General features: G+C 48.1%; 1 protein-coding gene across 2 annotated transcripts in view; it reads right to left on the bottom strand.

Moving 5' to 3' along the window:
• The window catches only part of VWA5B1 (von Willebrand factor A domain containing 5B1), a 43,626-nt gene that overhangs the window by 3,982 nt on the left and 14,742 nt on the right, over window positions 1–24,902 (bottom strand). For both annotated transcript variants that reach the window (XM_010345502.3, XM_039474158.2), the window contains exons 8-17: window positions 22,015–22,125; window positions 19,674–19,876; window positions 19,073–19,187; window positions 17,201–17,386; window positions 13,634–13,817; window positions 12,823–13,013; window positions 7,653–7,854; window positions 6,863–7,195; window positions 4,742–4,888; window positions 1,610–1,717 (exon numbers count right to left, since the gene is read on the bottom strand). In XM_010345502.3, the coding sequence (XP_010343804.3) occupies window positions 1,610–1,717; window positions 4,742–4,888; window positions 6,863–7,195; window positions 7,653–7,854; window positions 12,823–13,013; window positions 13,634–13,817; window positions 17,201–17,386; window positions 19,073–19,187; window positions 19,674–19,876; window positions 22,015–22,125 (1,780 nt within the window). The remainder of the gene's footprint in view (window positions 1–1,609; window positions 1,718–4,741; window positions 4,889–6,862; window positions 7,196–7,652; window positions 7,855–12,822; window positions 13,014–13,633; window positions 13,818–17,200; window positions 17,387–19,072; window positions 19,188–19,673; window positions 19,877–22,014; window positions 22,126–24,902) is intronic.

Below are 24,902 nucleotides of genomic sequence, written 5' to 3'. Positions count from 1 at the left end.
ACTGATCAGCCTTGGGGATTTGGCAAAATTACTTTATAAATTTTGATTGCAAATTGGGGATAATGTCATCTATCTCAGAGTGCTGTAAAGATTAAATGAGATAATACGCAGATAGTGCTGAGTCCATTGCTAAGTGCTCAGCAGAGTCCTGGACTATGGACCCTGTCTCAAAAAAAAAAAAAAAAAAAAAAAAAAGTCAGGAATGTGGGCATGAATCAGAGAACAATTTCAAGGAAGTGATTTGTGGCCAGGGCAGTGACTCAAGCCTCTGATCCCAGCACTTTGGGAGGTCGAGGTGGTGAATGACTTGAGGTCAGGAGTTCATGATCAGCCAGGCTAATATGGTTAAAGCCCGTCTCTACCAAAAATACAAAATGAGCTGGGTGTGGTGGCGGGTGCCTGTGGTCCCAGCTACTTGAGAGGCTAAGGCAGGTGAATGACTTGAATGCGGGAGGTAGAGGTTGCAGTGAGCCAAGGTTGTGCCACCGCACACCAGCCTGGGCGACAGAGCAAGACTCCATCTAAAGGAAGAAGGAAGGAAGGAAGGAAAGAAGGGAGGGAAGGAAGGAAGTGTAGGAAGGAAGGGAAGGGAGGGAGGGAGGGGAGGGAGGGAAGGAAGGAAGGAAGGAAGGAAGGGAGAAAAGAAAGGATTTATGATTTTGATGGAAGCCCTGGACCACCGAAAGCTAAGCTTTGGAGAAAGGAAGGTATAATCGGTAATTTCCTGAAGACTGGAAGCTCAGCTTGGCTCTAGGGTGGAGCTGGTTCTCCTGGGATTTGGAAGCCAAAGAGACCAAGAAGTTGGCAGAACGCTTTGATTCGGAAGAGTTCCTCACACCGTGTTCTGTTTTTGTTTTTGTTTTAAAACCCATCCATGTCCATGAGCACTTTCTAGGACCTGGAATAAAAGCTTCTGACGGTCTGGGGGAGCTGGGCTCGTGGCCAGGTGGGACCTCTGATGTCTTTCACCCGCACAGCAAAAGGCAAGAGATCCTCACTGTGCACGTGAGGGTCCCTAGAAAGGGGTCAGGGCGAGTGCCGCAGTTAGGCTGTCTAGAGAGACAGAAAGACACACATCCGTGCAGGACACAGAGGCTTAAAGCCCTCCTGGGAACTAGTGCAAGGTCCAGAAAGGTCAAATCCTGGCTCTTCAAGGAGCAAGCTGCAGGCACAATGAAACCAGGTGACAGCTCAAAGGAGGCTGCTGGGAACCCTGAAAGAAACAGATGGTGGGACCCAAACAGATGGGACTGCCTCTTCGTTCTTCGCTTTTTCCCTTGTTTATTAAGTTTCCTGGCAGTTGGTGCCTCGGAGGACTCAGAGGCTGGAGGCAGGGTCAGCAGACCTTGGAAGGGGAGGGGAGGCGGTGCCGCTCCCTGGCAAAGAGAGAGCTGTGTCAGTGGCAGTATGCTGGGGTCGTACTGAGTCCCTCTGTGCCTTTTAGGCCTCAGAGAGCCTGGGAGGCCTGGCTCAGCCCAGGGCCTGCCTAAGCCCGCAGTGCAGACTCAGAGAGAGGCCCTGGGGCCTTGGACGTGAGGATGCGGTAACCTCAGGGGCCCAGGCTACCCAAAGTGCCTGAGGTGGCTCTTACTTAGGGTCTGAAATTTGCCATCTCCTGCGGCTGAGTCTTTTCCAAGCATGGTCTGCGACTGTCTGAAGCCAGAAGGCGTGCCCCTCCACTGTTGGATCAGGGTCCGAGAGCTCACCATCCACCGACCTCCTTCACGAAAGACAAAGGGAAGTGGGTGGTTGGGCACAAATGTGCCAGTCCTTGGCCTCTCCCCCAAGGCTGGCAGGAATGATTCTGTCTTCAATATTTCAATTATCCAAAGCCAGGAACGCATTGCACAAGGTAAGACTATGAACTTTAGAGTTAGAAAGACCCAGTGTGAGGCCCAGCCCCATCTCTTTCCAGCTGAATGGGTGCAGACCCCACTGAGCCACAGTCTGCTTATCTGGAAAATGGGGATAATGGTATCTACCTTGCCGGGTTGATACTACGAGAGAATGTTCAAGAAGCCACAATATTTTCCAGGAAGTTAAAAACCCAGTTTTCTCAGGAACACTCTGTTCTTCTCTTTATTTACTGTCTCAGAGACTCATGTCCCAAGTCATTGCAATCCTACTTTTAAGAACTAACTAACCCTGAGGAGATAACCGGACAGATGCACAAAGATCTTACCCCTCCTACAGGGCAGGCCCCTTAAATCCCAGGGCATCACCAAGAGGGGTGGATGGAAAAGAGGTGACATGACAGCACCCTGGGCTGGGCAGGGTGGCTCACGTCTGTAATGCCAGCACTTCAGGAGGCTGAGATGGGAGGATCACTTGAGCCCAGGAGTTCAAGATCAGACTGGGTAACATATCGAGACTCTATCTCTACAAAAAAATTTTTTTAATTAGCTGGGTGTGGTAGTGCGTGCCTGTAGTCCCAGCTACTTGGGAGGCTGAGGTGGGAGGATCACTTGAGCCCAAGAGTTCAAGATTGCAGTGAGCTGTGATTGTGCCACTGCACTCTAAGCTGGGCAACAGAGCAAAACTCTCTCAAAAAAAGAAGAAGTTTCAGCATCCTAAAGTATGTTTTAGGGAACCTCCCCACTCTCAGAGAACGTTAGTCTGTAAGTTTTCCCTTAAAAATTAGAGTTGTTTTGGGAAATAAGTTTTGGAGAAGCTGCATACTGTCGCCCATTCTCTGAGCCTTTTGATGTATATCAACATACTAAAGGCTCTGAGAAGTTCTGCAGTGAAGAAAGCTTTTGAGCTTTATCTAATCCAGTGGGTCTTAACTGTATTTCCTAATCTGGTATTCTCTATTTTTCTTCTGGATGGCTATTCATAGGATATGAAACTAGAGTTCTAGTTTCTTGGAACACAGTTGGGGAAGTGCTGATCCAGCTCTTAGGGGGCTCCGGGACTTTGGTTAAGATGTGGGACTGGTCCTTGACTTCCCAGGCTGTGGCTACAGATGCTAACAGGCTGGTCTGAGAAGGATGGGAGGAATGGTCGTCCTTGCAACATGAATAAGGCAACAGCCTGATTAAATGGCCACTCCATTGCTTGAAATGACAGCAGTTGAGGACAGTGGGATGGAGAGTTGATCATTCTGATGCCACAGATAAGAAAAGGGGAACAGGTGTAATTAGGGAGGACGTATTTTATTTCCAAACACAATGCTTTCTGGAGGGCTGCTTAAAAAAAAAAAAAAAAGAAAAGAGGGCAGGAGATGGGTGACCACAAAGGACAGGGAAATGTAATTTAAGACAAAAAAAGCACAAATGGTTCATAAACACAAAAAGTATCTCAATTAAAAAAATGACAAAAGAGAGCTTCTCTTTTCACCTATTAGACTGGCAGTGTTTAGAAAGATAAACAATATTCAGTGTTGGAGAGGATGGACATTGGAATAATGTTTGGGGTGGTGAGGGGGCAGTTTGGTAACACACATGGAGATTTTTTTCTTTTTTTTTTTTTTTTTTTTGAGACGGAGTTTCGCTCTTGTTACCCAGGCTGGAGTGCAATGGCGCAATCTCGGCTCACCGCAACCTCCGTCTCCTGGGTTCAGGCAATTCTCCTGCCTCAGCCTCCTGAGTAGCTGGGATTACAGGCACGTGCCACCATGCCCAGCTAATTTTTTGTATTTTTAGTAGAGACGGGGTTTCACCATGTTGACCAGGATGGTCTCGATCTCTCGACCTCGTGATCCACCCGCCTCGGCCTCCCAAAGTGCTGGGATTACAAGCTTGAGCCACCGCGCCCGGCCTACACATGGAGATTTTAAATGGGCATCCTCTTGACATTGCAGTCCCACTTCTAAGAATTAATTAACCCCCAGGAGATAACCAGACAGATGCACAAAGATGTTCTTTACAGTATCATTTACAGTAACCAAATGGGGAATAACCTAAACGTCTAAATAGATTTTTAAAAGTTGCAATAAATTTTCAGAGGCAGTAGAAAGGAGTGGGAGAGAATGCATAATCCAGAGCCAGGGTAATGAATGTAAAGCCTGGCTCCAGCCCATCGCGGCTGTGAGAGCTTAGGAAAGTGACTTAGTCCCTTCTGCCTCTGTTTTCCATCTCTAAAATGGGGATGATAAGTGTCTAGTTTGTAGAGCTGTTTTGAGGATTAAAGAATTGAAAATATATACAAAGTGCTTTGGAACACTAATTGTCTATTCTGAGAATGGCAGCTCCCTGTAGGGGAATATACTGCAGCTATTAAAATAATATAGATTCAGTTCATGGAGTGACACTTTCTACACTCATGTTTTGTAAAATATAGCACATATTAGAATAATCCAATTCATGTAAAATGATCTGTCTTTTGATTTCTCCACATGTTGATATCCATAGAGAGAAGTCTGGAAGGATGGTCACACCAAGCAAGTAACTAACATAGACTCCTGGATGACTGTCCGTCTTAGTTATTTTTAAAATTTTATATCTTTTGATAGTTTGGACTTTTCTATAATGAGCACATATTGTCCCAACTGAAGAAATGCAATAAAAATCATTTTCATGTGGTGGAGAAAAGGGAGTGGGGTGATTTTACAGCTTCTGCAGAGCAGTGGGATGAGGCCCCGGGGCTCCCACTCCCCAGCAGCCAAATCATCCACTGGGGGACTTTCTGCTTCTAGGCTCTGTCTCACACCCCTCCCTGTTGGTCTGTGGGCCTTTGAATCTCAGCCCCGTCCCCCAGTCCACAGGGGCTGCTTGGCTTCCAGGAGTGCCCTGCCACTCACCTGCCTTACCAGAGCTGGGGTACTCCACCACGGTGGGCAGGTACTGGCTCTTGCTCACATCCACAGGCACGAAGGCTGTGTATTTGCTGATGATGTTGCAGGCTTTGCTGGTGTGCACAGCGTTCACCTGGTAACGGCGGTTGGACCCTGTGGAGGGAGAAACTGAGGTCACTGTTTGGACTCAGAAAGTCTTCCCTGACATGGAAGCATTGGAAGCTAAAAGGGGGGCTCAAACAGTGGTCCCCATCTTTGGGGTTAAATAAGCCTTTACAATCAAGGGTTTGCCAACTTGCTAACTAGAGATATTAAAAAAAATCCCATCATTTCACGTCATTTCACAAAATAAAGGATATTTTAATGTAAAAATGTAAGACATTGTCTCAGAATAAAAGACAGATACTTCCTTTAAATAACCATAGTTTTATTTTTAAAAACACTCAACCTGGTATGTTGCCTGTATTTTGTACTTTAATTTTGCAGATGTCTAACGGGAATGTTGCCGTAAAACTTCATAGCTCCGCTGGCTGGGGAGTGGGGACTACTGATCTGACCCATTTAACTGCTGAGGACATTGCAAATCAGAGGAGACTGGTGAGCTTAGGGTCACATAGCAAGTTAGGAATGGATCTGAGATCTGGACTCAGGGTGGTCTGACCCCAAAGCCCAATCCCTTCCCTTTGAACAGGTGAGCAGTCTCCGTGGCTTGCTGCCTCCAGAAGCCTGAGTGAGGAGCCAAGGAGATGAAGGGTAGACAAGTGCTTTGTAAACTGTAAGGTGGAAGAAAGTAACACATACAATACAAAAATGCAAGTAAAATATAAACAAAATAATGTTATTATAGAAATAAAGCGGAAACCCACAACAAAGAAATGATATAACCGTTCTCTATTTATATTTCTATTCTCCAAGTGTATTCCATCAAGATCCCACCAGTCACTTTCTCAGCAAAGTCCGCCCCAATTCCTGGACTAAATTAGCTCCCCTACATCCCTGTTATACAATCTCTTGGATCCGTGTCTTTTTTCTTAATAGCACTTAGGACAAATGCACTCAATTAATTATTTGTGTAATGATTTGCTTAATGCTGGCTTCCCTGCTAGTTTGTCAAGCACTCATGGGTAGGAAAGAGAAAGAGATTGCTTTTTCACTGGGCTGTTCAGCTGCGTTTACCGGGCCCAGTGGGAACCGGGCCCCCAGCAGATCCACAGTAAATAAAGGCATGATGAATGAGTGCGTGGAGCCCCTGGACTGGGGGGGTTGGGGAAAGGTGTGGGCTGTGGCCATTGTTCTGTGTCTGGAGCCCTACAGGGGCTGCTTCGGAAGAGAAGCACTAGGAAATGCGGGGCCCATAGGAGAGAAGAATGAGGTGGGAGAGAAGAGGAGGGATCACTGCATGGGGGTGGAAGAGCCCAGGGATGGGGAGAGGGCCACTTACTCGGAGGCAGGGGGAAGAGGGTGGATCTTGGGGGGAATGGAATGGAGCCTTGGGCTGTGAGTGTGTGGGTGGGTAGGCGGGTGTGAGGGGAAGGGCGATTGTGAGTGAGGGAAGGCACCTGCAGGCTGCGGTGTGAGGTGGAGTGGGGGAACAGTGGGCTGTGGGGAGGTGACGGGGGCTACAGCCAGAGAGTAAGGGCTGATCCTGGGGCGGGGGTAGGGAATGAGTCCAGGCACTGAGGATAATGGGGAGGGGGCAGAGCCCGGAGGCCGGAGAGGAGAGTGGGCGGGCCAGTGGGCGGGGCTGTGCGGAGGGGCGGGTCCTGGGGGAAGTGGGCGGGCACAGGGTGGGGGCCGGGACAGGGAAGGAGGTGGGACGACCATGGAGGTGGGGACGGGCCATGGCGGGGGGTAAGGGGTGGGCGGGCCACAGGGGATGGGCAGGGCACTGGGCACGGCTGTGATGAGGGTATGGGGCAAGAAAGGGGCCCGAGGCGGGGAAGGAGGTGGGAGGGTCATAGGGAGAGTGGGCGGAGCACTGGGCGGGGCTGCGAGGAGAGGGTGGGGCAAGACCCAGGAAGGAGGTGGGCGGACTACGGGGGGGCTGGAAGGATCACGAGGGGCGGGTGAGGAAGGGGGCGCGGCTGTGGGGGGGCAGGTCTTATGGAGGCGTCCCGCGGCGCTCACCAAGCTCTATCTCGCCCTCGCGTTCCGCCAGCTGCTCGAAGTCGCGGATGATGGCGCGGGCCGCCAGGTGGTGGAAGGTCTCGCTCCATAGGTCGGCATCGCGCGCGCCGCTCTGCTCCGGGCCGGGGGGCCGCAGCTCGAAGCTCACCTCCCACTGCAGGAGTTGGCTGTCGCGCAGGCCTTTGACCACAGCCTTGCCCAGTACCGGGCCCGGGGTGGCGGGCCTGCTGGGACTGGCTCGCTCCTGGGACTCGGCTGGGGGCTCCCAGTCCGAGGACATCTCTCTTTCGAAGACAGAGGGGTGATGGGACACAGAGGGGTGATGGGACGGCTCTGCGGGCAGAGGGACAAGAGGGCCAAGCGCTGACCTGGGAGACAGACGGCCAACTCCCAGGGAACATCATCCCTCCCTAGGGAGCAGATACCCCTAAGCAAGTACAACCCCCTCCATCTCCCCAGGGAACAGGCAACTCCAACTCCTTTCCGAGGACAGCTGGGGGGGGGGGACATGGGTTTGTCCCCAGGGAGGACAGATCCACCTTCCAGGAGGCCAATGGCTGAGGGGGCCAGACAGGATGGGGTGGGACAGGGGCACAGAGAACGGAGCTGCAGCCTCACAGCCACCCAAGAACCAGGGTGATTGGTGAGGTCTTCAGAAAGGGGTGAGCTGCAGCAGACCCCAAGGGGACAGACCCAGGAATCTGCTCTGTGGACCTGCCATCTGAAGTTGAGCCACAGCCAAGGATTCTTCCCTGTCCCCAGTCAGGTCCTGAACCCTGTGATAACTTACCTAGATCTCCCGGGCTTCGGCTGTTAGAGGGAGACTTCACGCTGGACCCAGGATCCCGCTCCCTCACTGGGCTCCAGGCCTGGGTCTCCTGGCCCCAGGGCAGGAAAGGCTGGCAGCCTTGGGGCAGCAGAGAGGGTCTTCGGGCCCCTGGGCCACGGAGTTTGAGGCCCTGGTTCAGGTCCTGACCACTGTTCAGTAAGGGCTAGGGATGGAAGAGGAGAAAGAAGAGGAGGAGGAGGAGGAAGAGGAGGAGGAGGAGGAGAAGGAAGCAGAGCTCCTGGTGCCTGGACACTCCTTCCTTCTGCCTCTCACCCCCACCAGCTCTTTCCTGGGGCACGGCAGCTCCTCCTGGGCATGGCAGCTCCTCCTAGGCACTGCCCCTCCAGTACTCAGGGACACATGACCTAGTGTCCGACATTACCCATGAGAAACATCAACAGTAATAATCCTAAGCTGTGGATAAACTCCAAACCATGGAAAATCACACACCATGGATAATTCTAAACCCACTTTTTTTTTCTTGCCATAAAGTTTAAACTTTTTTTGTGTGTACAGTTAAAATTATCAACCTTTTTTCCTTATGTCTTCCCATATGCCATACTTAAAAGGTCTTTCTCACTCAAAAAATATTCTAGAATTTTTGAGATTTCATTTTGTTTGTTTGTGTGTTTAAATCTTTGATTTACATGAAATTTGTTTTGGACCAGGGAGAAAGGAATCCGCTTTTTCTTGATTTTCCAAATGGTACCAATCTCACCATTTATTGAATGTGGTTTTTCCATTTGAATCCCTGCAGTTCAGTCAGTTTCCTACCTCTATCCCAACAAAGCTTTCATGCACAGTTGGTTTTATTTATGGACTTTCTGTTCTGTTTTGTTGATTTAATCTATCTATTCTTGTGCTGGTACAAACAGACATGAAAAGGCAAGGGATAAATGGAGAAATACATTTGTCATAGACATAACAAAGATCATTTTCAAGAAGCTTTTATAAATCACTGGGGGAAAAGACAAACTTTTTTTTTTTTTTTTTTTTTTTTTTTTGAGCTGGAGACTCACTCTGTAGCCACGCTGCAGTACAGTGGCACAATCTCGGCTCACTGCAACCTCCGCTTCCCAGGTTCAAGTGATTCTCCTGCCTGAGCCTCCTGAGTAGCTGGGACTACAGACACACACCACCGTGCCCAGCTAATTTTTGTATTTTTAGTAGAGATGGGGTTTCACCATGTTGGCCAGGATGACCTCAATCTGTTGACCTCATAATCTGCCCACCTCAGACTCACAAAGTGCTGGGATTACAGGCATGAGCCACCATGCCTGGCTGAAAAGACAAACTTAATAGAATAATGTGTTAAGGGTATTTGCAGGCAGTTTATAGCAAAGTATCCAATAAACCCATGAAAAAAATGCTCAGTCTCATGAAAACTTTGAGCAATGTAAATTAAAACAAGTTTATGACTTTTTTCCATCTTGCAGATTGGCAAATATTTAAATGTTTGATGGCACACCTGTGGTCAATGGAAAGACAGAGTCTTTCATGGACTGTCAGTGCCAGCGTAAGTGGGTACACAGTTGTAGGAGAACAACTTAGCAATGTGCTCTCAATTGAAATACACAAGCCCTTTTGATCTGGCAATTCCACTTTCAGGAATTCGATCTTGTGAAAATACACAAGAGCGCAACAATTGATATGCAAGTACTGTATATTTGTTGCAGTATTGTCTGTAAAAGTAAAAATCTGGAAACTATCGAAATCAGTTGGGCTTGGCATCAGTTGAAGTTGACAAATAAGTTCTGGTATATCCCATGCAACGGAAGGTCCCACAGCATTGAAAATAAAGAAGTAGCTTTCTTCATGCCAAAGTGAAAAGATGTCCAAGATAAAGCTTATTTTAAAATAGCAAATTGTGATTGTTCTGTATCTTCATTGTGGCGATGATTACATGACCATATACGTTTGTCAAATCTCAGAACTGTTCACCAAAAAGGGTAATTAAATTCACTTTTTAAATAAATACAGTACACTGTTATTTGTTTTTAAAAAGTGAATTTAAAAGACCTTAGAAAAGTAAGTTGGAGAGCAGTTTGCATATGTGATTATTAAAAATACACATATGTACTGTTTATGTATGTATCATATTAGTATTTCTAGAAGGAAACACTCAAAACCAAGTGGGTCTGGGAATCGGGAAGGGAGGCTTTTATTTGTGCTTTATACCTGACTGAATTGTTTGAGGGTTTTTATTGCAAACACTGAGTATATACCACTTTTGTAATTGAAGAATATTAAGTTAATTAAAAATGAATTTCAAGTCTCTGGACCATATACATCCCCTGGTAGGGGGAGGGGCTGAGGATGTAAAGTCACTTTCAGGTGTAACAGAATTTTTTTGGCCAATGAACGGTTAACCATGGGAGCTTTTCCATCCCTATCAAGTATTTATTAGGAGGGGGACTGTGCCTCCCCCTCCTAATAAATAGGGGCTGTCTTTCTGTCTTTCCGAGCCAGAGGTCCCAGGAATGGACAAGGATGTTGGGAGAAGGAGGGGACTGGTCGGTCCTAGGATGACCCCAGCCAGGGCTGCTGAGCCCCAAGGCATCCCTACCTTCCGCTCCTTGCCCAATCAAACACCGGGATTCCCCTAGCCTTGCTTCACCGTCAACACCACACCAGGTCACAGGGAGCAACTGAAGCTGGTAAGGTTTCCATAGCAACAGATGAGTCTAAGATCCAGGCTTTCACCCAGCTAGAGGGTGCATGGAGCGAGTGTGTGTGTGTGTGTGTGTGTGTGTGTGTGTGTGTGCATGCATGTGTGCATGCATAGGAGAATCAGGTTGGGGAAGAAGCCAGGCAGGAGGCAGGTGAGAGATAAGCAGAGATGGGTCTCAATAGCTAAGGAGCATGCAGGAAAGAAGTAAAGGGGAACCAGCCTGTCCAGAGCTCTCACCAAGTAGCGCTGCCAGCAAAGGATGGCTGCTGTGTGCCAGGTGCTGGGCCAGGCACTGCATCTTTTATCAGCCAATGCCTGGAAGAGTCCTCCACTTAGAGTTGGCTCTCAATACATATCTTGTGATGGATGGCAGCTCAATCATGTGCCTGAGCTATTCTCCCCATCTGGTAGATGAGGCAGCTGGGGCTCGGAGAGTTGAGTGATATGTTTGAGGAACAGAGGCAGCCAGATGACAGAGCCAGTTGCCATCTGATTGCATCAAGTGGTCCCTCACTAAGACAGAGAAGGGCTCCCAGGGATAAGATGGCAGTGTCCCTACCCTTAGAGAATGGGCTTATGTGTAAGTGGAGGCAGGGAGGGATGGGGGTGGTGGTTAGAAGTGGGAGGGGGCATTCAGGGAGAGTGAAAGGCTGCTTTTATGGAACCACAGCCTTACAATGACATAACTACATAAAGCCCATTCTTTTGTTTGTTCGTTTTGTTTGGGACAGAGTCTCTTTCTGTTATCCAGGCTGGAGTGCAGTGGTGCCATCTCAGCTCACTGCAACCTCTGCCTCCTGGCTCAAGTGATCTTCCTGCCTCAGCCTCCAGAGTAGCTGGGATTACAGGCATGTGTCACCACGCCCGGCTAATTTTTGTATTTTTTGTAGAGACAGAATTTTGCCATGTTGCCCAGACTGGTCTGGAACTCCTGGGCTCAAGCAGTCTGCCTGCCTTGGCCTCCTAAAGTGCTGAGATGACAGGCATGAGGCACTGTGCCCGGCCAAGCCCATTCTTCATAAAATGGATTAAACCACAATTTGGTTTAGGACAATGGTGCTCATCCAGTGATTGTGCTCCCCAGTGGACATTTGGCAATGTCTGCAAACATTTTCGGTTATCATGATTGGGGATGGTGTTGTTCCTAGCCTCTAGTGGGAAGACGCCAGGGATGCCGCCAAATGTTCCACAGTGAACAGAATTGCCCCTGTAATATAAAATTATCATGTCCATGGTGCTGAAGCTGAGAAAACCTGGCCTGGCAGGACAGTGGGTGACCACTCCCGCTGTGGCTTTCTAACTCTCAAATTCTCTCTGCTGCCAGGCATGGTGGCTCACCTCTGTAATCCCAGCACTTTGGGAGGCTAGGGCAGGCAGATCACTTGAACCTGGGAGTTCAAGATCAGCCTGGGCAATATGGCAAAACCCTATCTTTACTAAAAATACAAAAATTAGGCCGGGCATCGTGGCTCATGCCTGTAATCCCAGCACTTTGGGAGGCTGAGGTGGATGGATCACCTGAGGCCAGGAGTTAGAGACCAGCCTGGCCAACATGGTGAAACCTTGTCTCTACCAAAAATAGAAAAATTAGCTGGATATGGTGGCATGTGCCTGTAGTCTCAGCTACTCAGGAGACTGAGGCAGGACAATCGCTTGAACCCAGGAGGCGGAAGTTGCAGTGAGCTGAGATTGTGCCATTGCACTCCAGCCTGGGCAACAAGAGTGAAACTCCATCTCAAAAACAAAACAAAACAAAATGAAACAAAACAAAACACACACACACACACAAAAAAACAAAACAAAAATTAGCCAGATATGGTGGTGCATGCCCGTAATCCCAGCTACTTGGGAGACTGAGGCATGAGAATTGCTTGAACCCGGGAGGTGGAGGTTGCAGTAAGCAGAGATGGCACCACTGCACTCCAGCCTGGGCAACAGAGCAAGGCTCTGTCTCAACAAACAAACAAACGAAAAAACCTCTCTGGCCCTGGGATTTGTAGGAGGTGTAGTTTAACAGAGGCGGAATAAAAGGCTATGAAGGCAGGGGGTCTTTCAAAGGTTAGGCAGGTTGCAATCCTCTGAATGGCTGTGTGACCCTGGATAAGTGCCCTACCTCTCTGGCCCTCAATTTCCACATCTTTACTGAGCCAAGGTGGGCTCCTAAACTCTCTCCTTCCCCAGGGGTGCTATAAAGTCAAATGGAAGAGCACATGGAAATGTTCCTTGCCAACTGGGCGGTGTGTGTACAGGGAATGAGTGAGCTTATTGACCGGTGGGTGTCCTGATTTGGAAGATGTACTCAGAGGTAAGGCAGATGAAGGGCCAAGAAAGGAGAAAGGGAGTGACTCACTTAGCAGTGTAAGTTGTGGATGGCTCTGTCCCGTGGTTGAAGCAGGGGACACAGCTCTCCCCTGTCTGTCACCTTCCCCAGCTCCTCCCTAAACTGTCCTGCTTGGGTACCTGCAAATCAGTCTGCCACCGCTGGACATCCAGGCTGGTCTGATTGGTGAGGTCCTGCAGCCTGGCTTTCCGAAGTGGGTATCTCCTGGCAGCTGGCATGGGGTCACTCGCCGTAGTGGCCCTTGGGTGGGGCTTGGGATTGGCGATCTGGTTGGTGCTGTATGCCCTCCGTCGCTGGGAGAGGTTCAGATCTGGACAGGGATAGTGATGGGGAACTATCAGAGTGGGGCAGCAGGGAAAGAGAGGGGCTTGCATCCCCCTTTCCTGTTTGGAAGCATCTCATGTTCTCCATCACTGGCCTACTGAAACGTGCCGGTGCCTCCCCTGGCATCCAAAGCCTTGCCAGATCTGGCCCTAGCCTAGCTTCCCAGCTACTCTCCCTGCTGCTTCTTTTAAAAGGTACAAAGTGGCTGGGTGTGTTGGCTCACATCTCTATAATCCCAGCTCTGTGGGAAGCCGAGGTGGGTGGATCATTTGAGGCCAGGAGTTCCAGACCAGCCTGGGCAACATGGTGAAACCTTGTCTTTACAAAAAATACAAAAATTAGCCAGGCGTGGTGGTGTGCACCTGTAGTCCCGGCTGTTAGGGAGGCTGAGGCAGGAGAATTGCTTGAACCCAAAAGGCAGAGGTTGCAGTGAACCAAGGTCATGCCACTGCACTCCAGCCTGGGTGACAGGCTGAGACTTTGTCTCAAAAATAATAAAATAAAATAAAATAAAATAAATAAAATAAAAGGTACAAAGTGGGCCAGACGCTTAGCACATAGTAAGTGCTCAACGTAAGGTAGCAATCATTAGGGCAGTAGACCAACCGTGCTTGGCCATGGAGTCTCTGCTGACCAGCCGGGCATCCTTGGCCTGCCCCAGGCTGAAGGGTGTCCCCAAGTTCTTGGCACAGTCTCCACCTTCCGGTCCGGGTCCCTCATCCTGAGAGTGATAGAAGACGGAGCTGCCAAATTCCTGAGAGTGTAGCATGCTGTACCGCTGCCTCTTGTCCTGGAGGGAGGGAGGGGAAAGAGGGACAGGAGTGAGGCTAGAGGTCAGGAAGGGCTTCCACAGGGAGCAAGGGGTGTGAGCACAGGTGGTGGGGTCTTCACCTCTGAAGAACCAGCGCAATGGGAAAGCTTTTTGTGTAGGGTATTGAGATACACGTCTGTTCAAGAGATGGCAAACGGAATTATCTTTTCGTAACATTTAGGTTATGTTTTTAATTATTGACTTCATTAAAATAATTTTTAAATGTAATTCTAAATGCCACTCCTGTTTCCAAATAGGTAACAAAAAGTCACAAACCATCTGTCCCTCTCATTCTGTTGTCCCTGATATAAACATATAGTTGACTCTTGGTCAACCTAAGTTTTAACTGCGTGGGTCCATTTATAGGTGGATTTTTTTCAATGAAAGTTACACTGAGTGTCAGCTTCTCTTGCTCCCCTTCCACCTCCTCCACTTCTTCCCTCTGTCCCCTCTGAGACAGCAAGACCAGCCCTTCCCCTTCCACTGCTCAGTGTGAAGACAATGACAATGAAGACCTTGATGACGCACTTCCACTTAATGAATAGTAAATGTATTTCCTCTTCCTTATGATTCTCTCAAAAACATTTTATTTTCTCTAGCATACTTTATTGTAAGAATACAGCATACAATACATACAACCCATAAAATATGTGTTAATTGACTGTTTATGTTATCGATAAAGCATCCAGTCAACGGTAGGCTATTAGTAGCTAAGTTTTTAATGAGTCAAAAGTCATATGTGAATTTTTGACCGCATCGGGGGGTCGGTATCCCTAACTTGTGAACAATGCAGAAGTTAGGGTTACCGACCCCCCCCATGTATAAATAACACATCAGCTTTTGGGGGTCATGTTTTGTTCTATAAAAACTTTGCCATACTACTCACACGTAGCAGTATCTTGAATTTTGCACTGAAAACATTTTGGAAATTCTGCATTTCAACTATTCTTTTGTTTGTTTGTTTGTTTAAAGATAGGGTCTCTACACTGCAGCTAGGCTGGAGTGCGGTGGCACAGTCATAGCTCACTGCAGCCTCCACCTCCTGGTCTCGGGCAATCCTCCTGCTTCAGCTTCCAGAACAGTTGGGGCTACAAGCATGTGCCACTAAGTCTGGCTAATTTTTCACATTTTTGTGTTTTGTAGAGACGTGGTCTCAGTAGGTTGCCCAGGCTTGTCTTGAACTCCTGGCCTTAAGCCATCCTCCCACTTTGGCTTCCCAAAGTGCTGGGATTACAGGTGTGAGCCACTATGCCTGGCCCCAACCGTTCTTTTTAGCATCTGACTACATCATATTTCACCGCCCCTTATTGTTAAGCATTCATTTTGCGGTCGCCTATTTTTGTCAACATAAAAAAATGCTACAGTAAATCCTGGGACATAAATCCATTACACTGCTTTTATTTTTGTGGGGTAGACTCCTACCAGTGGGATTTCTGGGTTGAAAAGTTTGTATCTCTAATTTTTCTTTTTTTCTTGGAGGCAGAGTCTTGTCCTATCCCCCAGGCTGGAGTGCAGTGGTGTGATCTCGGCTCACTGTAAACTCCGCCTCCCAGGTTCAAGCGATTCTCATGCCTCAGCCTCCAGAGTAGCTGGGATTACAGGTGCCTGATGCCACACCCAGCTAATATATATATATATATATATATATATATATATATATATATATAAATTTTTTTTTTTTTTTTGGTAGAGGCAGGGTTTCACCATGTTGGCCAGGCTGGTCTCGAACTCCTGACCTCAGACGATCCCTGCCTCAGCCTTCCAAAGTGCTGGGATTACAGGCTTTGCCCGGCCTATCTCTAATTTTATTAGTTATTTCTAGAGTGCTTTCCAGGAGGGCTGTGGCGAGTTATATTTACACCAACAATACGTGAACATCCTCTATATTCAATATCCCTACCAGTAGCAGGGCAAACTTTGCCAGTATTGAGTAAGAAAAGGAGATGGATTTGATGACTGCATCCAGTCCCTTCTAGTGGGAGGGTCTGTTGATGAACTGGTGCCTTCTAGCCCTCCCAGGAAGGCCTGGACTGTGCAAGGACTTGGCCAGCATTTTGTTTAGCATTTTCTCCCTGCTGCTGAACACTCCGCTCTCCATAACACATTAACCATCACCTTGATCACAGTTCTTAAAACATGTTATAACATTCAAAAATCTGGAGCTTTCACATAAAGTTCCAATTTCTCCTGAAAAATTAGACACACATTTAACATAGGGCTCACATTTCTGCATGATGACACTTTGCTAGGGCTGTGTAGGGGCTGCCCAGTTTAGACAGTTTGCCAGTGTGCTAACCAGTTTGCCATATTCCTCACCACTCCTTATTGCCTCTCCAACTGTGAGCTCAGCGGTAACTGCAATCCATCACAGCACTGGCCCCTTTTATTTTTATACCAAGTCCATTTCATTCATTCCACACCTGCCCTATGTCTCTAGGCATTGAGTTTGTGACTTCCTTTTTAAAAAAACAAGATGAGAAATACTTTAAAGTGAACAGACTCATGAAAGAGGAAAGTTAGGTGAGGAAACAGCTTCTTTGGTAAACTCTCACATTTTAGCATGAATTTCACCCCCTTTCAGAAGTTCTTGGCTTTTGTCCCACTTCTACCACCATGGACAAGCGAATCATCCACTTAAAGAAATAAAAGACAAACTCATCTAAGGAGATCTGAGCTAACTAGAGTGTGTGGAGAAGGAAATCGACGTGCATTTGTTCTTGAACTGAAGTGTGTATCATATCACTTAGGAGAGAGGATGGAAAATGAAGTTTCCTGGGTTTTATCCTAGAGAATTCTTATTCAACAGGCCTGGGTGGAAGCTAGGGATATGTATGTATGTATTTATTTTTTTAAAGACAGAGTCTCACTATGTCACCCGGGCTGGAGTGCAATGGCACGATCTTGGCTCACTGCAAACTCCGCCTCCCAGATTCAAGTGATTCTCGTGCCTCAGACTCCTGAGTAGCTGGGATTCTAGGTGCCTGCCATCATGCCTGGCTAATTTTGTTGTCATTTTAGTAGAGAACGGGGTTTCACCCTGTTGACCAGGCTGGTCTCAAATTCCTGATCTCAAGTGATCTTCCCGTCTCGGCCACCCACAGCTGTGCATTTTAAACAAGTTCTCCAAGTGGTCGTACTGCAGGGGCTCTTAAGAACCACATTTTTGAGATGGTAGCATCTACCTTAGCCGTGTCACTGTAAGTGAATGCCTGTGGTCTGGCAACTGTAACCCTCAACCGGGTGAACTGTAAACCCAGTCCCAATGACTTTCTAGCTGCCACGGATAGTCTTTCCAGCTGAGGATGATTTGCAGGCATGGGTTCTGGACCCCCATGGATCCCTGGAGTTTCTAGGATACTTACAGATCTGGGATTGGAGATGTGTAAGGAAGCATCACATACAATGCCATACCCCACCAGCCGTTCTCCAGGGAAGAGGGAGCTGGCGCTGATGGGTGAGACCAGGACCTCAGTGGTCTTGGGGAAGACCCACTCCACAGTCACATCACTCAGGACTGGGGCCATGGCCTTCTTCAAGGACTTGACCATCTGTAGGGCAGGGTCAGAACACAGGTTGGGGATTGTGTGAGAAGAAATGTGTACAGAAGCCCATGTAAGTATGAGCTTAGTGGGGAGCGGGAGCAGGGAAGAAGGGACAGCAAGGCTTGGCAGTGAGCACACCTCTGAGCTTCTTAGGCTCCTAGAATGTCAGCGTTGGAGAGGATCTTTGCTGTCATCTTTTCTAAGCTTAGCATTTTTATTTTATTTTATTTTGAGACAGAGTCTGGCTCTGTTGCCTAGGCTGGAGTGCAGTGGCATGATAGCTCACTGCAACCTCCACATCTCAGGTTCAAGTGGTTCTCCTGCCTCAGCCTCCTCAGTAGTAAGGACTGCAGGCACCTGCCACCATGCCTGACTCATTTTTGTATTTTTAGTAGAGATGGGGTTTCACCAAATTGACCAGGCTGGTCTCAAACTCCTGGCCTCAAGTCATCTACCTGCCTAGACCTCTCAAACTACTGGGATTACAGGCATGAGCCACTGTGCCCCTGGCCAGTTTAGCATTTTATAAATGAGAAAATCTGAGGCTCAAAGTAGGGCAGTGACTAGCCCAAGGGCACACAGGTTTGTGTAGGAGCATGGACTGAATAATGACCTTGAGCAAGTTCATTGGCCTCTCTGGGCCTTCATCCCCTTCTGTTAAAGTGGGAGGATGTAGTTGAAGGATTATTTGCCATACTGAATTTGAAGTATCTGTCATGTGGTAGGTGTTCAGTAAACGACAGCTATGGTCATCATCCAGACTGATTTCCTGGGATGTCCCGTACTGCCAACCTGGAGAAAATGACTTTCGAGTTGTGGCAATTATAGAGGTCAGCTTTCAAATCTCCCTTCAAGAAAGACCATGCCTTCTTCTTACAAGAAATGCAGTTAAGTGACAGATTCCAGATGCAGCACCCCAGCTTTTGAGCCAAGACCATATCTCTCCCCGGAAGCCCCCAGCCAATGATTCATCACGGCAGGGACACCAGAGCCCAGTCATTTCAGCATGTCGCAGACTCTAATGGGCAACCTTTGCTCAGAGCTCCCCGCTGGGTGGCTGAGACCTTGCCAGGGCATCACGGTCTGAGGCCCCTTGTCCAGTTCTGCTCCCACTTTGCTTTCACAACTGTTGGATCGTTCTCTTGGCTTGAAGAGCTTTCTTCCTGCTTCCTCCTCTTGCACCTTTCATAGACACCACCCCAAGAACCCCCTTCACTTTTTACCCCAGCCCTGTCTCTGTTTCCTGGACTGACAAGGCGATTTTCTAAGGGTTAGATTATTCGTGTCAAATACGCAGGACGTGGAGGGACTACAGCCTCCTTTATTTCTGGCTTATTTAGATTCTTCTGAGCCACCGTTTGTCATCTTCAGGAATGTGGCCAGATATGGACCTCAAACACAACTCCAACCCATATAGGTGGCAGCTTTTTCAAGAGCCTCATCCTGTCCAGCAGTGGATGGAGTGTGTGTCCAGTGGCTGGAGACCAGGGGAATCTACATGCTGGCATTGCTTCAAGAGTTGCCTGGTCTGTGGCTTGCAAGTCTCTTTGGTTCTCATCGGGGTGCAATGCAGCCCAGTGGAGAGCTCAGATTTGGGGTGACATCCCAGTTTCACCACTGAGTTGCCATATGACTGGGGCGGGCCTCTGAGGTTCCAGCATCAGAAGGGACGGCGGGGGTTCTGTCACCTACCTTGGGTTGCAGCCGCTCTCCCTCCATCAGGAACTCAGCGCTGCCCTTGGACACAGATGCCAGCCCTTTCACCAGTCTGTGGCAGACGTCGGGTCCGATTCCAAAGCTATAGCACCTGAGGGAAGGTGAGAAGAGAGGCTATTACGTCTCATCTTCTCTGCATCTTTGTCTTCTGATGGGGAAAGGGACACGGCATGACCCAGCAGGATCTTGGAGCTGGCCCTATCTCCAGGCAGAGGGAGAGTGAGAAGGGAGAGGGGCCATGAGGGGGCACCCACATTCACACCCATCGATTCACCCCCAGACAGCCCATCAAGTCCCACCCAGCACAGAGTGGGAGCAGCCTCTCCCTTGGCTGTGGGACCTCTCCCTGGGCTGCTCTTAGGAGTCATGTGCAGAGGCATGGGTAGCTCACCCTTTCTGAACTTGAGAAGGAAAAAGGTGAACTTGAAATCAGCCCACACTATCTTGGAAGCAAAGCCCTATGGGAATTGTGGGGCCCGTCCTCTCCCTCTGGCATTTTCCACATTTCCCTTGGGCTCTGGTGCCCCAGCCCTGGCAGCCTGGAGTCACGGAGCCTAGACCCGCAGCCTAGGCCGACCTGGTGGAGAAGGCGTGATTTCGCACCAGCTCCAGCACCTTCCCCGTGTTGTTGACAGCGCCGTCTGTGATCAGGAAGAGGAGCCGAGGGTGGCCTTGGTGCACTGGCTGCCTGATGACCCACTTGAGAGGGGAAAGGATGTTGGTGCCACCCATGTCGGCCTTCATTCTCTGGATGTTATCACAGGCCATGGCCAAGCTCTCCTGCAGAGAAGCAGACAGTCCCCAGGGTCACCGTATGGCACAGAGACTCCAGACCACCCTGGGAAGAGGCCGTTGTTTCCCCAGAGCTTCTTTAAACCTCACCAGAGTTGACCCATGCCCCCAATTTCATCTCTGCCCACTTATAGGAAGAATGGGTCGCCACTCATTTAGTGTCATCCTGCTCAGCAGCACCCACTACCTGTGCCTGAAACGCCAACCTCTTGTCCTTTCTGGGTTCCCCTTTAAAAATAGAAGCACTCCGGGAAGAGGTAGCACATGAAACCTCTGATTCTTTAGCATACCTGAGGTTTCTTTTTCTGATGAAGGAGGTCAGTGGTGTGGTGGAAGGAACACTGGACTAGGAATCTTAAGATCTGAGTCCGGAGACTGACTCTGGCCCCAGCCCCCTATGGCATTTTGAGAAAATCATTTCTCTAATCCAGGCTTCAGATTTCCTTGCTCCTGGACTAACTATGTGGGTCCCAATTGGCCAAGGATAGATGTCATTTGCAGCAAGAGTAGATTCCCTCTGGACACATTCACTTCCTCCTCCTGGTTCAGGGGGATGCTATTTCAACAGCCACTCTTGGATGGGACTTAGAAGTAACAGCTTGTTTGGGAGGCTAAGGTGGGTTGATAACTTGAGGTCAGGAGTTCGAGACCAGCCTGGCCAAAATGGTGAAACCTTGTCTCTACTAAAAATACAAACATTAGCTAGGTGTGGTGGGCATGCCTGTAATCCTAGCTACCTGGGAGGCTGAGGCAGGAGAATCACTTGAACCCAGGAGGCAAAACTTGCAGTGAGCTGAGATCAAGATCGCACCACTGCACTCCAGCCTGGGCAACAGAGTGACAGAGATTCCGTCTCAAAAAAAAAAAAAAAAAAAAAAAAAAAAAAGCAGCCACGGCATGTATCAAAAGTCTTAAGATGTACGTATAGCTTTTGAGCCAGCGAGGCTAGGAATTAATCCTAATGGAATAATTAAGGATGCATGCAAAATCTGTGATATAGAGATAACTGAATAAAATGGGAAGAACTTTAATGCCTGACTGCAGGAGTTTCGTTATATAAGTCCCCATCTATCTGTGTAGTGAAATACTAGGAAGCCATTAGAATGACGTTACAGATTAATCCTTACTGGCATGGAAATACACGCATGGTAGGCTGCTGCGTTAGAAAAGTAGGTTACAGAACAGTACGGAAGGCCTAATCCTATCTTTATTAAAAGTGTGTGTAAATGCATAGAACAAGGGCTGGAAGGATTTATACTAAGCTCTTAGCAGTGTCTTTTCTTCCTTTTTTCCTGACTGACATAATCACAGGAGACTTTTTTTAAATGTTGTTTTTCATATCTACATTTAAAAATTGTGAAACGATCAATACCTGCTATTCTCTTGTCATTGTTGTTCGTGCAAGTGAGGTCTCACTGTGCTGCCCAGGCTGGACTCAAAACTCCTAGGCTCAAGCGACCCTCCCACCTCAGCCTCCCGAGTCGCTGAGACTACAAGCGCCTGCAACATGTATTATTCTTGTATTTTTAAAACTCATAACATTATTTTTAGTTGAAAAGTGTCCCATTTGTCTTTCCTTCCTTCCTCTCTCCCTCTCTTCCTCTTCTTAGATCTGGGTAGGATGCTCCAATTTTGAACATGCTGCTGGGGCCACAGCCTTCGTGTTTCACACTGTATCTTGAGCCTTGGGAGTTCCATTCTTAGCCCACTGCCACGCCCACTCACCCACCTATTCACTCCCCTACTTCTTATCATCTACTTCCTTGTTCAACCTTGCGTGAGTCCATCCTCCGTGGGAAACGGAGGCTTCAGTGAGTGGCAGGCCTGGGCTATGTCCCCTCTCTACCCACTTTCTGTACCTCACCTCTGCACACACACACACTTTGCCCAAAATAGTTTGATTCTAAAGAGCGGGGGATGTCAGAAAGCTGAGATGTCAGAAAAATGTCCAAACAGAGATAGCTTCTCTTTAGTTCTCTGCCCCCGGGTGTGATCTGGGTTCTCCGTGGGTAGGCAGCTTCTGAGGCCAGCCCCAGGGTTTTACTTACTTCCCCACCTCTTTTCTTCCTTTCCTCTTCTCCCCACCACGCACCACCCTCCTGGTCCCAACCTTGCCCCCTCCTTACCTCACTGTAGGTCTGGCTGGAAGGAAAAAGGCTCTTAAATGTGGATCCAAACCCAATGATATTGAAGAGACAGGCTGGCATGAGGCTCTTAAGGGCCACCAACATGGCGTCCTGGCAGGAGCGAAAGGAGTTTTCAAGATTCAAGAAGGAGCTCTTGCCACTCAGCCACCACAGCCCAGTATTCCCTTTCCTAGTGCAGGAACAGCCTCCAAATGGGCCTCTATCCTCCTCCGTCTGCACCCAGCAGCTCCTTTTCCCCACATCAAGAAATTTGCTGACACTGACCAGAGGCTGGACCAAAGCCGCTGTCACCACCACCACCACCATCAACATCATCATCAGATGTATCCATGTACAGATCTGACTTGTTAAAACCTTTCTATTATGGTTTGCCAATGTGTTTGAGTAAGTTTCCTTTTGCGATCGCAATGACAGGGTTTTAACTCACTAGGTAGCTGATTTTGTCGCAAGTACATACGCAATGTGTTGGGGAAAGTGAGCTTCCAGGACGCCCCTCTGGACCACATTAGAGCAATGATCATAAATCCTCTCTAAAGGGAAAGCGGTTCTCAGACAAAGCAGCTTTGAGGGTGGGAGTGAAGCGAACAGTAGGAAGAAGTGGATAAACATTTCATAAGCAATAGTTCTGCAAAACTAGATTATAATACTATATAATACTACAATATAATAACTGTACTGCCAGTTCCACTTAACTTCTTGCTGATCCTGAGAGGTGGGGAGAGCTGCTCCCTGCTGTCAAAGCAGAATTGATGTCTAAGGGAGGAAAGTGGCCTGGTCCAGGTCACGCTGTTGATGGAATGGCTTCTGGCCCTCTGTGGGACCTTCTGCATCAGACTCAACCTAACAGTCACCACCCAAGGACGCATCCTCAGGGGCAGTCTCTCCAGCTCATATTTGTCAGGTACATTGGACGTTCTTTACATGCATCACCTCACTGAGCTTCACCATAACCCTCAAGGCAGGTACACTACTATCCCCATTTTATAGAAGAGAAGATTGAGGCACAGGGAGGTGAAGTAACATGTTGGTGAACATCCAGAGGGTAAATAATGGAGTCAGGACTCAAAGCCATCTCACTTTCCCTCCAAAATCTATGAAGACTAAACATAATCCATGTAACTATGCACCACCAGGAGACCGTGATGAAGGTAGATAGAAAAAAAAAAAAAACCAGTACAATGAGGGAGGTGGAGGTGATGGTAGAAGCCAAATTGATGATGATGATCATGATGGTGATGATGGTTATGATACAATGCAATAATGATAAATATCAAGCTATTACTACATGCTAAATGTTCTAAGATATGTCACCCCTCTGAGCCTCAGCCTGGTGCATACTAAATATTCAGTAAATGGTTATCATATCAACCCAATGGGATCTATATTAATATTAATAACCCTATTTTACAGATAAGGGAACTGAGGCTCAAGACAGCTAAGGGATTGCACTGGGTCACAAAACCTAAGACTAATGACTGAGGCCTTAAAAACACAGCTCTGAGATTTTTATTCATGTCGGCTCTGCCTTGGCAGAGGAATGGAGGTCTGTGTTCCCCTGGCCCCCGTGTTGTTTACCGCTAGTAACCCCCCAGGGATCTCAGCATGGCTTCAGGGAAGCTGTCATACTTCAGGATCTAGAAGGAGACAGCTGCAAGTGGATTCTGGCAACTTTTGCACCACATCAATTTCCAGGCTCCACGTGTTCACACCCAATTCCATCCCCCTCCCCAAACATTAACATGAAACATCAGCATTAACATTCTCTCTCTCCATTGCTTGTATCAATACATTTGGTTTCTCTACAAAAGAAGTCAATGTCTGCTTATTTTTTCATTAGTCACGAATGCATCTTCCTGCTAGGAGGAGATTCTGCTGATCCATACAGATTGTCTCTGCTCACACCTATTAGAATTTTTAAAGCCATGTTTTTGGCAGCAAGTGGCAGCTGAAGAATGAGACCAGCTGCAGGAAATTAAATTGGCTGGACTTTCCCCTTTGGCATAGGCTGTTTGGATTTCTATTTTCTCTCTCCTCTCTGAGCCTAGATTTTCCTAAAACTTCAACCCATGGGTCACAATTAATGACCCGAGCAACCTTCCAGTGCCCTCATTGTCAGTGGGGAAAGGGATGTGTAGCCTGAGTAATTTCTGTGCCTTTCTCTAAAAGGGTCACGTTTAGCAGGATGGATGGTGCCAGTGCAGAGCCGTTTGTGAAGGAATGACCTTGCGCTCAGTGAGCTGAACTGGAGAAGGGCAGGAGAGATTCCAAGAAGAAAGACGACTAAAAGGAGGGCCAGAGGAAGTTATTGTCAGAGAATTCCGGAATGCAAAGATTGCACAGAACTTCAGCCCAGGAAGTGGATTTCCATTTATGAACCAATTCCATTTAACCGGTAGTAACTGCCTGGAACACTGAGATGAGAAGAATGTAGACTGAGTCTAGGCTCAGCAGAAAAAAAAAGTCATAATCAATTATTGATGTCTACCTGGGCTCAGGAGAGGGGAGTGGAGGGACATGTGACATACATTCACTCTGCCTGAATTGATCCTTCCTTCTCACTTTATGGAACGGATAAATGAAGCCCAGAGTTGAGAATCAACTCATCCACAGCCACAGGGCAAATCAGTGGCAGAATTGATCCTGGAACCCAGGTGTTGCTCTTGGCACAATGCCATGCAGCAGAAATGACATCATCAGAGAAGAAAATTTTTTAGTGGAAGAGTATGCATCATTCTCCATAAGCAATGTAAGGAAAATGAGCTCTGAAGCAAGACATAGAAGGCTCAGGCTCCCTCACTAGCCCTGCGGCGCTGGGAAAAGCACTTAGCCTCTTGGGGACTCAGTTTCTTTACCTGGAAAATGGAGGG

Source organism: Saimiri boliviensis, chromosome 11, assembly GCF_048565385.1.
Source record: "Saimiri boliviensis isolate mSaiBol1 chromosome 11, mSaiBol1.pri, whole genome shotgun sequence".
Lineage (NCBI taxonomy): Eukaryota > Metazoa > Chordata > Mammalia > Primates > Cebidae > Saimiri > Saimiri boliviensis.
Note: the sequence above shows the minus strand (reverse complement) of the source record. Positions and strands in the feature narration are given on the sequence as shown.